General features: G+C 39.7%; 2 protein-coding genes across 2 annotated transcripts in view; both read right to left on the reverse strand.

Annotated features, from left to right (window-relative positions):
- The window catches only part of LOC116311487 (basement membrane-specific heparan sulfate proteoglycan core protein-like), a 681,374-nt gene that overhangs the window by 236,671 nt on the left and 432,355 nt on the right, over nt 1–12,348 (reverse strand). The window lies entirely within an intron of this gene.
- The window catches only part of LOC120439050 (immunoglobulin superfamily member 1-like), a 265,608-nt gene that overhangs the window by 6,250 nt on the left and 247,010 nt on the right, over nt 1–12,348 (reverse strand). Inside the window, exon 7 of the mRNA XM_039609733.1 lies at nt 7,013–7,276. Coding sequence (XP_039465667.1) covers nt 7,013–7,276 — 264 coding nt within the window. The remainder of the gene's footprint in view (nt 1–7,012; nt 7,277–12,348) is intronic.

A 12,348-nucleotide genomic window follows, 5' to 3' on the forward strand; every position in this document is an offset into this window, starting at 1 on the left:
CTGTTCGTAAAAGTGAAAGAGTAAGAACACTAACAGAAAAGGGTAAAGAGCTTCAAGAGAAGAAACTCAAAGGCCTCCAACACAGATATGCCGTTGTTTTTGAAAAATGGAGATATGAAGCAAGATTGAGCAAAGTAATATTAAGAAATGAAGTTTCCGAGAGTGAATTGAATGAGCTCATCAACAATGTAAATGTGGCCTGCAAGGATGTACAAACCATTTTTGAACAAATACGGCAAATACAAAATCCTGATGCAGATGAAAGACGCAAAGTGGATGCATGTACATCACTTTCCTCATTCATTGTCAGAAGAGCTGAAAAACACCTACAAGGAGACCTTGCAGATGGTGATGAAGAGCCATGGCCAGACGTTGGGTCGTGCTTAGGATCTGACAGTACTAAATCAAGGTCAAAGTCACGAAGGTCTAAAAGTAGTTCAAGCCAGTCATACTCACAAACAATCAAAAGAATAGAAGCAGAGGCTGAGGCAGCTGTGTGTCAAGAAGTATTAGCTGTAATGGAGGACCAAGAAAGGGAAGCAGCTGAACTACAAAAGTTGGAACTTGAAAACTTGGAAAGGCAACAAACAATGGAGGAGCAGCGCAGAAAGATTGAACGCTTGGAAGAGGTTAAAAAATTGAATGCTGCAAGAGCTAAAGTAAAGGTTTACACAGAAGCTGAGAGTATTTCTGAAAGTCGTAGTTTAGTGTGCAGTATCAAAACTGGGAGCGAAACCTCAGCAATTCCTGCTCCACCACAATTTCCCTCTCAAGCTCCAAATACAATCCAAGCCCATAATACCACAAGCCCTGCATTTGTTCCACATACTCCCACAGTCATCAACCAAGCCCAACAAAATCCTGGTGTGCAACCTGAGGGCACCACAGGCCAAGCACTTAACGCATCAAGTCCGCCATTTATCCCTAAAGAAACACAAGCTGCCGCTTCTGCAACTCATCCACAGCCAAACTTGGATCTAGTCGGCATACTAGCAGACGCAATAAGTGCTAATCATCTTCCAACTCCAGAACCTGCACTGTTCACTGGTGACCCTTTAAAGTTCAAGGACTGGCAGTTGTCATTTGAGACCTTGATTGAAAGAAAAAACATTCCAAAGAACGAAAGACTCTATTATCTCAGGAAGTACCTTGGTGGACCCGCAAAGAGAGTGGTTGAAGGATTTCTCCTAGTGGGCACAGATGAAGCGTATGACGCAGCTTGGGACGTGCTGGAAAGGCGCTTTGGAGATCTATTCACTATAGGAAAATGCTTCAGAGACAAACTTCACAGTTGGCCTAAAATAAGCTCCAAGGATGGAAGTGAGTTGAGAGAGTTTGCTGACTTCCTTAGAAGTTGTGAAGCTGCGATGCCACACATAAAGACATTAGAGGTTCTCAATGACTGTATGGAAATTCAGAAACTCTTGCTGAAACTTCCAGACTGGTTAACAACAAGATGGAATCGCGCAGCGATGAAAATAAGAAAAACCCTTAATGGCGAGTATCCATCATTTCACATGTTTACAGATTTTGTATCCACTGAAGCAGACCTAGCATGTGACCCCATAGCTTCAATGCAAGCACTCAAGGGTTTGGAAATCAGTAAGCCCAAACACTCACGCAGCCAAGTCATTCAAGCTAAAACATTAACGACAACTTCAAGTCACTTAACCAACTCAAGTCACATAAATCCTGTGACTTGCCTTTACTGCAAAAGAAATGGTCACACACTGGACAAATGTTTCAAATTCATGGAAAAATCAGTCCAGGATCGTATCAAGTTTGTACAAGCAGAAGGGCTGTGTTTTGGATGTTTAAAGGCGGGACATCATTCTAAGAAGTGTGATAAAAGGAATACGTGTGAGAAATGCCAGAAGAAGCATCCCACATGTCTGCATGATGACAAGTTTGTAGAACGTAAAAGGATAATGCCTGCAACGAATGATAACTCTCAAGACAAGGACGAAGGAGATGAACCAGCAACTGCAATCTCTAACAGAGTAACTCAAGTAACTTCGAGCACACTGACATCCTCCATTCTACCTGTCTGGGTTTCCTCAAAAAATCACCCAGAGAGAGAAGTTCTAGTATATGCCCTCCTCGATTCTCAGAGCGATACATCCTTCATCTTGGATGAAGTAGCCCAGGATCTCAACACAGATAAGAGTAAGGCTCATCTAAGACTATCGACCATGTCCGCCAAGTCAACAGTCATACCATGTGAGAAACTGGTAAATCTTCAAGTTAGAGGCTACACGCAGGAAAAGAGAATTACATTGCCACCGGTTTATACAAGAGAGTTCATCCCTGTGAACAGATCACACATCCCGACGTCTGAAACTGCTTTGAGTTGGCCTCACCTCGAAAGGCTGGCAGATAGGTTACCTCCAATGCTTGAATGCGAAGTTGGTCTGCTTCTTGGCTATAACTGTCAGCAAGCCCTTCTGCCACGGGAAGTCATTGCAGGTGAGGAGAATCAGCCTTACGCACAGCTAACTGATCTCGGCTGGAGCATAGTTGGTTGTACATCTCAAGTTCAAATTCACAATGATGATATTGGCATAAGCCACAGAATCATTGTTCGAGAAGTTACTCCTGCAGTACAACAAGCAGTTGAACTCAAGCAAGAAGTGCATTTTGTATGCAGAACGCAAGTGAAGGAAGTTGGTCCAGTTGATGTAATAAAGGCTTTGGGATCTGATTTCTCTGAGCATGCAACAGATGACAATCCAGTCTCTCAGGAAGACATTTTGTTCATGTCGAAGGTGACCAAAGGCATAAGGCAAAAGGAAAACGGTCACTATGAACTCCCATTGCCATTCAAAACCGACAACCCGAATCTTCCAAACAAAAAACAATGCGCTGAGCATAGACTGTCTTCACTGGAACGTCGGCTCAGAAGAGATAAGAAATACTATGAAGATTACGTCAAGTTCATGGACGACATCATAGCCCGTGGAGACGCAGAGAAGGTCCCAGAGAAGGAACTGGATAATGAGGCAGCATGGTATATACCGCACCATGGGGTCTACCACCCCCACAAACCTGAAAAGATACGTGTGGTTTTTGATTGTTCGCCCGCTTCAGGAACATCTCTTAACGAACACCTTCTGACTGGACCAGATCTTACCAACGCACTGATCGGAGTGTTATGTCGATTCAGAAAGGGCCCCATCGCCATCATGTGTGACGTGGAGAGGATGTTCCACCAATTCCATGTCATCAAGGAGCATCAAGACTATTTGAGATTTCTTTGGTGGGACAAAGGCGATTTAAACTCTGAGCCTTCAGTGTACAGGATGAGAGTGCATCTTTTCGGAGCAGCTTCATCTCCCGGATGCTGCAATTTCGGACTCAAACATATTGCTTCTCAAGGTAGAGACAGATTCAGCAAAGAGACTATTGAGTTCATCCAAAGAGGTTTTTATGTTGATGACGGACTCGCTAGTGTGACATCAACAGTCGAAGCCATACAGTTGGTAAAAGAGTCAAGGGCACTTTGTAAAACAGGCAGCCTACATCTGCATAAGTTTGTGTCAAACAATAAAGAAGTGCTTGCAGCTATTCCCCAAGAGGAACAAGCTAAAGCCAAAGACCAGGACATGGCTCTTGGAGAACTCCACATTGAACGTGCACTTGGAGTACAATGGTGCATAGAGGCAGATGAATTCCAATTCAGAGTCCAAGTTAAAGACAACCCATTAACAAGGAGAGGGGTGCTCTCGATTGTTGCTTCAGTCTTTGACCCCCTTGGGTTCGTTGCCCCATTCATATTAATTGGAAAGCAAATACTCCAAGCGTTGTGCAAGGACAAAGTTAATTGGGACGAGGATCTCCCAGATCACATTCTACCACAATGGGAAGCATGGTTGAGAGACCTGCCCAAGTTGGCAGCTCTGAAGATCCCACGAAGCTACTCACAAGTTGCTGACATTGTGCAGTACGAATTGCACAGTTTCTCGGATGCGAGCCTCAGTGGTTATGGCGCATGTTCATACCTCAGAGCAAATAGTAGAGAAGGACAGGTCAGTTGTGCACTCGTCATGGGCAAGGCAAGAGTTACGCCCATTAAGCAAACAACCATCCCAAGGCTTGAACTGTCATCGGCCGTGACTTCAGTTCGCATCGCAGATGTGATCAAACGAGAACTAGACATCCAAAATCTACAGGAATATTATTGGACAGATTCACAAGTCGTATTAGCATACATAAATAATGATGCTAAAAGATTTCACACATTTGTCGCCAATCGAATTCAACGAATAAGACAAAGCACAAGTCCTGGGAAATGGCAGCATGTCAGCTCAGAGGAAAATCCAGCTGATCAGGCCTCAAGAGGTTTAAATGCTACTCAGCTGAAGGATTCAAACTGGTTGAAAGGTCCCGATTTTCTTTGGAAACAAGATCTTCCAGTCAAAGAGGAAATGGTGGGAGAGGTTGAAGAAATGGATCCTGAAGTCCGTAAAGGCTATACGCACACTGTACATTCGAAGGAAGCAAACCCAGTGCTAGAGCGTTTAAAGAAGTTCTCCAGTTGATCGAGAGCTATCAAGGCTATTGCCAGGCTCAGGCGATTCATCAAAGAGTACAAAGGTATTCAACAAAGAACGAACAACGTGACAGATCTTGAAGAAAGAAAAGACACAGAATTATTCATCATTAAGCTAGTGCAAAGAGACGTCTTTACTGAGGAAATACAGAAGATCAGATCTCAAGGAGAAAATTCTCTGCACAAGCGCAGCAGACTAAAGCAGTTAAATGCCTTTTTGGACAAGTCAGATGTTCTCAGGGTGGGAGGAAGATTATCTCAATCAGCTTTACACTATGATGTAAAACACCCTGCAATTCTCCCCAAGGAGTCCCATGTGTCAGCCCTACTCGTCAAACACTACCATGAACGTGTGCATCACCAAGGAAGAGGATGACAATAAATGAATTATGGGCAAATGGCATATGGATTTTAGGATGTGGGAGTGTTGTTTCTTCACACATTTACCATTGTGTTAAGTGCAGAAGATACAGAAAGGCTACAAATGTCCAACAGATGTCAGATTTGCCAGAAGTGAGAACAGAAACGGCACCTCCTTTCACGTATTGTGGTGTCGACTGTTTCGGTCCATTCATGGTAAAGGAAGGAAGAAAGGAAGTCAAAAGGTATGGACTATTGTTCACATGTTTATGTTCACGAGCTGTGCACATTGAAACACTAGATGACTTATCGACAGATGCCTTCATGAATGCTCTTCGAGTTCTGATAGCTATAAGAGGTCCGTCCGCAATTAAGATGCGACCAAGGCACAAACTTTATGGGCACCAAAAGAGAACTTTTGGAGCTAATGAAGGATATGGATCAAGAACCACAAAGAGCTATGGGTTGTGAATTTGTGGTGAACGTTCCATCAGCTAGCCACATGGGGGGCGTCTGGGAACGTCAAATTCGAACAGTACGAAGTGTACTGACAGCAATGCTGGACAAGTTCTCAAACAGACTCGATACAACTAGTCTAAGGACACTGCTTTACGAGACAATGGCCATCATTAACAGCAGACCTTTAAGTGTTGAGTATCTCAATGATCCCTTGGGACCAGAGCCATTAACTCCCAATCACATATTAACGATGAAAGCTTCAGTTATTCTTCCACCTCCAGGAGAGTTTTGCAGAGAGGATTTGTACTTGAACAAAAGATGGAAAAGAGTACAATTTCTAGCAAATGAGTTTTGGCAAAGGTGGAGGCGAGAGTATCTGTTAAATCTCCAGCGGCGACAGAAGTGGCAGAACGTCTCACGAAACCTGCGAGTAAATGACATCGTGATACTGCAGGATGATAATGCTCCGAGATGTAAATGGAAACTTGCTCTAATAGTAGAGGCTATAGAGAGCCCAGATGGCAAGGTTCGAAAAGTGAAGCTCAAGACCAGTGAAACTACCTTTGACAGGGGGAAACCACTGACAAGGCTGATATATCTGGAAAGACCTGTTCACAAGGTAGTGACTTTACTGGAGACTAACATGCAAAGTGAACCAGACTCTAATGTTGACACTCATTAGAAAATCACATTGCAAACAATGAGTGATTTTGGTGGGAGTGTAAGTGTTACAGAAAGTTTAAGAAGTTTAATAGATGGTTCCAGCAGTTAAAATGTCTTGCTTGTACATTTCTGTGGACAATATTGTAAAGGTGTGTTTATCTTGTATAGGAGACATGTTTATCTTGTCACAAAGAACAAGTTTTATTACACCGCTATTATCGCGAGGTTTGGGGCATGACAATATAGACTGTGAGCCCACGTTTAATAATCACGCTAAGGAGTTCAGCGAGCTATCTGCAAAGGCCTAGTTAGCCTACCAGCTGTACAAGGTATTTGTCCTTTGCCATAACTGTATTGTAATATTGTGAAAATTTGTAATGTATGGTGTTCTAATTATTTTATGGTTTATTTAGAATGCGCAAGACGGTAAAGGTATTCTTCTAGAACCTCCGAAGTGGCAGGCGGCCACGAGGTAATTTTTTGTTGTTAAATCACAAGTGTTACTTTTGATAGACTGAAGCGCTTAAAGCCTTTGTGTTTTATGTTTGTAGTTTTCACGGCGTTCAATAAATGCAGCGAAGCGCCCGTCTTGAAGAAGCCGTGCCTGTGTTGTCATTTCGGAGTTACAACAGGGACGTGACAATGACAGACTGGACATGAAAAAAGGGAAGAGACATGAAAACAAACAAGAACCACAACCGAGAAACATAATTAACTAAACCTCAGAGGCTCTTAACAACTAAACATAAACAACTAATAATTCCAAAGAATAAAAAAGTCCAAACAAACTCAAAAACCAGGGTCAAAGACCCAGGACCATGACACATGACTGTGAATTAAAAGCTGCTTTTCACTTTCTTTGTCAGACTAAAAACAAAATATTTTACTGAGCAGCACAAAAGAAACAGATATTGCAAGAAAACCAAGTGTTTTCACTGCTTTGACAAAACAGATAATCTGGATGAAACATCTCCAACTTACATGATACAGTCAGTGTGATGGTTTCACTCCAGTATGTTAACAAATAGTCCCCTCTGCCCCAGCAGCTGTATCCTCCACTGTCAGACTCAGTAACTGTGATTCTGTATTCACTGGATTTTGGAGGTGTGTTTAACTTGTCTGGACTCCATTCATACGTCCACTGAGCTCCTTCACCTCCCTGAATCTCACATCTGACAGTGACTGTCTCACCGCTGTATATCTGAGTCCAGGATGGCTGCAGGGTCACAGTGGACTTAATGGGAACTGTTCACATAAGAATGATCCAGTTAGGAGACAAACAGAAACATAAACTCTGCTGTAGAGTCACTGCAAAACAGCTGATTCACAGACAAACAGTTTAAACATCAAAACAAAGTCACAATATAACAATTTATAAGTTCAAGCTGTAACCCAACATTTAGTAAAATGTACCAGTATTTACTTTGTACAGTTATCTTTTATTTATATTCAAAATATTACAGATTAGTTGGAATACATCTGCTTTACCTTTAGAAAGATATGAAGTTTGAGGTGAACAAGCAAATCAGTGTAAATAAACTGAATAATAAATCAAAAATCTTTAGATCTCCGAAGGATTTTTTTCTTGAATCTAGAACCAAAATCAAGAGAAACTGCAACTTATTTTTTGTAGCTTTGACCAAAATATGTTATTTTTGAAGCTCCAATAAATTCATGAAAGGCTTGATTGTTTGACTTTCTGTTTTGTTTTTTTCTTCCAGAATTAGATGGGCTCTTGAAGAGTGCAAGGTCAACCTTGAATCACACAATTTTAAAGGAGCCACACAAACTTAAGAAGTTCTATTATTATTATTATTATTATTATTATTATTTTGCTTTTTTGAGATGCCTAAAATCAAAGTGATCAAGTTCTTTAAAAGTAATCAATACAATTTTGAATTCAATTCTATTTTTTATCTTATTTTTTAATTTTGAAAAAGCTGCTGTTTTGTGATATTATGCTAAAAATGTCAGTTTCCATGAATCCAGAAAATATTTCTCAATGACAGGTTGATCCTCACAAAGGCAGCCATTAGGAGAACTTGCCATGCCAGGGTCACATGGTCTAAGTACTGCATCTGTGTTTCATCAGCATGAACATAAAAAGATGCACCATGTGTCTTAATTATATGTCCAAGAGGAAGCATAAGATCAGGTCTCAGATCAAGCCCCGTTCTAGAGAACACTGCTGTAGTTTTACCACAATTTGTTTTCTAGAATATTTGATATAAAATGCAATTTAGAAGATAATCAACAAGAAAAGTCCAACCTGAAACCTTGAGGAATTGAGTTTAAACAATAGTAAAAACAGCAAAATAAGAAGCTGCAGTAATAAAAACTCCACATGTACAGCCACTGAGTTGAAGAAATGAGGATAATCACATTTACACTTGTTTTTCATCAAACTGGCAAAATCTTTTTCTTTTCCAGATGTTTCACTCTGAGTGATTATTGTATATTTTATAACTACATTAAACTGTTTTACACTACTTTTGATACTAAACTATAAAGACACTTACAGTACTGCTGAAAGACAAAATATTTTGTTGTGTTTTGGATGAAACTTTGTGCAATATAAATTAAAATCAGAGAAATATGTCCAACTTACGCAATACATTCAATGCGATGATGTCACTCCACTCTGTCCAGGAAGAGCTTCTTGTGCCCCTGCAGCTGTATTCTCCACCATCAAACTCAGTAGCTTCAATGATTATGTATTCTCTGGATGTTTGATGTGTGTTTGACCTTGGTGATCTCCATTCATACGTCCACTGAGCTCCTTCACCTCCCTGAATCTCACAGCTGACGATGACTGTGTCACCGCTGTAGATCACACTATTGTATATCCTGTATGTATTTCTGTATCCAGAATGTGTCCATAATGAATGCACTGTCACAGTGGGCTTAGGAGGACCTGTTCAAATAAAAAAATCTCAGTAGCAAAATTACAGAATTAGAAAATCCCAATAAAGCTCTCTTGTTTTTTTACTGCTCCTCTTTGTGGTAGTCATATTTTTGTATCCTAGTGCAATTTGAATTAAAAAACAATAATAAAAAAAGTTTTCTTTATTAAATAATACATTTCTACAGGTTTTCTACATCTTTACATTTACATATTTATACGTTTCTGAACATATAATTTATGAACTGTCAGTTAGCTGTTGTTTCCTAATAACACTGTTAAACCCCGATGATGATCCACAGTGTATGTTTTTCTGCCTACACAACCCCACAGCTACCCAGCCTATGGAGGGTCCCAAGTGTCAAAAAGTATTAATTAAATACATCATTAATGAATTAAAATAGGAAATAAATGAATAATTTATTAAATGTTTAAAATGAAATTAATTGACAATTAATTGTTATGTATATATTTAATTAATGACAATTTCAAATTTTGATTAATTAACGTAACATTTAATTAATTGAATTTAATGCATTTAATTAATTTATTTTGACACTTGAGATTCTCCACGTAGGTGAGCCCACATGGACATTTTTGCTGAGATACCAGGAAGCAGATTTGGTTAAAATCTGGACTTTAATCCTCAGATGAAGGAAACTGAGTTTTCTGTCCCAGAAAGACAGTTAACTTAGGTTATCTCACGTTGTGTAGACAGTTCCGTGTGTTTTGGCCTAAATCCTGTATTTATAAATCAACATATGATCTTTATAGAAAATATGTCTCTGTGGCTGATTGTGATTGCCTTTCGATGTTGGGTCTTGGCCTTCTAGATGTAGGATGTAACAGTTACAACAAGTTTATATAGCACTTTCTAAAATCCACATTTCAAAGTGCTTTAAAGGGGCAACAGAATAAAATGCAAGTGACATGTAAAACATATTTTACATGTAAAGCAAACATGGACACACATAACATATAAAGCAAATTAAAAAGTGAAATAAAATTTTGGAAATCCTTGTCATAAAAGAAACTAAATATTAAATGAAAGAGCAAACTAAGCTGCAGTGATAAATCCACACTACTTTTTTTAACCAACTATAAAATAAATAAATAAAATAAACTACTGTATTGTTGAAAGTATTTTGTTGTATTTTTGGATGAAACAGTATAAAGTAGGGCTGTTCGATATAACGATATATATCGGATGACGATATGAAAACGTCTATCGTTTCATTTTACGCTATCGTTTGTTTCGTGGTGTTGCAAAATAAACTGTTTACGGCAATATTTTTTCATTATTTTGATGGTCACTGTAGTGGCTATATTAATTTCCTAAAGTTCTCTCTTTCTCTTATATTTAATATAACCACACTACAGACGGACAAGCGCTTGTTTTTATGCGTTGTCGTTAGCAACAATGACGGTAAAACCACCTCGTGTCCGCTTGTTTATTTTCCACATAAACCTTTCACAATAAAGCTCAAGATCCTGTTGAGACTTTTCAAAATAAACTGAATCACGTGAAAGATGCAGAGTATTTACGGATGAGAAGCAAAAAAGAGCCGCCAGGTGCTAAAAAATAAACCGTAGACTCAAACGTTAGAACAGGCTTTTCCCCGCAGCACGCTGTGTAATAAATACTCACAAAGAAAACGGCGGCCATTACAACCTATGTCTAAAAATGTATTGTTTCATGCATCAGTTAAAACACTCGACGCCCAGCTGGAAACACTTCACGCAAGTCGAGCTGCCCGACATTCACAGAATTTACAGAAAATGTTTCCTTTTTTTGATTTATATCGTTATCGGACGATAGATGTCTTAATATCGGGATATGAGATTTTGGTCATATCGCACAGCCCTAGTATAAAGTGCAATATAAATTAAAATGAGTGAAAAATATCAAACTTACGTAATACAGTCAATGTGGTGATGTCACTCCACTCTGTCCAGGAGGAGCTTCTTTTACCCCGGCAGCTGTATCCTCCGCTGTCAGACTCAGTAGCTCTGCTGATTGTGTGTATGCTGGATGATTGACGTGTGTTTAACTTGGTTGCTCTCCATTCATACGTCCACTGAGCTCCTTCACCTCCCTGAATCTCACATCTGACAGTGACTGTCTCACAGCTGTATATCTGAGTCCAGGATGGTTGCAGGGTCACAGTGGGCTTAGGAACAGCTGTTCAAATAAAAAAATCACATTAGCAGACTTAAAGAAATATAAAATTATTGTTAAGCTGTCTGGGATTTTATTGCTCTTGTTGGTAATCATATTTTTGCATCCTAGCGATAATTTGACAACAAAAGAAGTTCTCTTTTTATTAAACAGATTAAACCAGGTAGTTTGCTGATATTTAGAATCTACCAGCAGAGGGACTGTTGTGATTTGGCGCTATATAAATAAAATTGAATTGAATTGAATTGAATTTCTACTGATAGGCATGGATAGGCTAATAAAATATACATGGGCCAGTAAAACTCTGACCTGACCTGAGGTTTGGTTGGACACTGAATTATTAATCTACACCATCATAACATCTGTTTTCAGCAGCAAACTTCCGAATGTTGATGTACTCACTTTTCTTCATTGCAGCCAACAACATGAAATTGTCCAAAATGTCTTGGAATGCTGAAGCATTAAGAGTTCCTTTCACTGGAATTACCTCCTGATAAACAGCCCCACACCATAATCCCCCCTCCACCAAACTTTACACTTGGCACAGTGCAGTCAGACAAGTGCTGTTACCCTGGAAGCTTCCAAACCCAGAGTCGTTATCAGATTGCCAGATAGAGAAATGTGATTCGTTACTCCAGAGAACACGTCTCCACTGCTCCAGAGTTCGGATGAAGCGTGCTCAAGACTTGGATGCAGCTGCTCGGCCATGGAAACCCATACCACAAGCTCTCTACGCTCTGTCCTTGAGCTAATCTCAAGGCCACATGAAGTTTGGAGGGCTGTAGTGATTGACTCAGTAAAAAGTTGGAGACCTCTGCACCTCTGTGAAATATTTAGTAGTGAGGAAATTTCACAATTGGACACAGGTGGCATCCTATCATGGTGCCATGCTGGAATTCACTGAGCTCCTGAGAGCGACTCATTCTTTCACAGATGATAGAAGCAGCCTGCATGTCTAGGTGCTCGATTTTATACACCTGCGGCCATGGACGAGCCACAGGTCTCACTGTGAATTCAATGATTTAGATTTAGGGTGAGTGAATACATTTGGCAATATAATGTACCTTTTGAATATTTATTCATACTAATTATTATATTATAGTTAGTACTTCTTGTCAATGTACTTGATTAATCAGTTGAATAATCAACATGGCGCTTGATTACTAAAATAATCAATAGCTGTGGTTCTAAATAAGACTCAGTACTGTGATGTGTTTGAATGGTCAGAAATAACAG

Source organism: Oreochromis aureus, linkage group 3, assembly GCF_013358895.1.
Source record: "Oreochromis aureus strain Israel breed Guangdong linkage group 3, ZZ_aureus, whole genome shotgun sequence".
Lineage (NCBI taxonomy): Eukaryota > Metazoa > Chordata > Actinopteri > Cichliformes > Cichlidae > Oreochromis > Oreochromis aureus.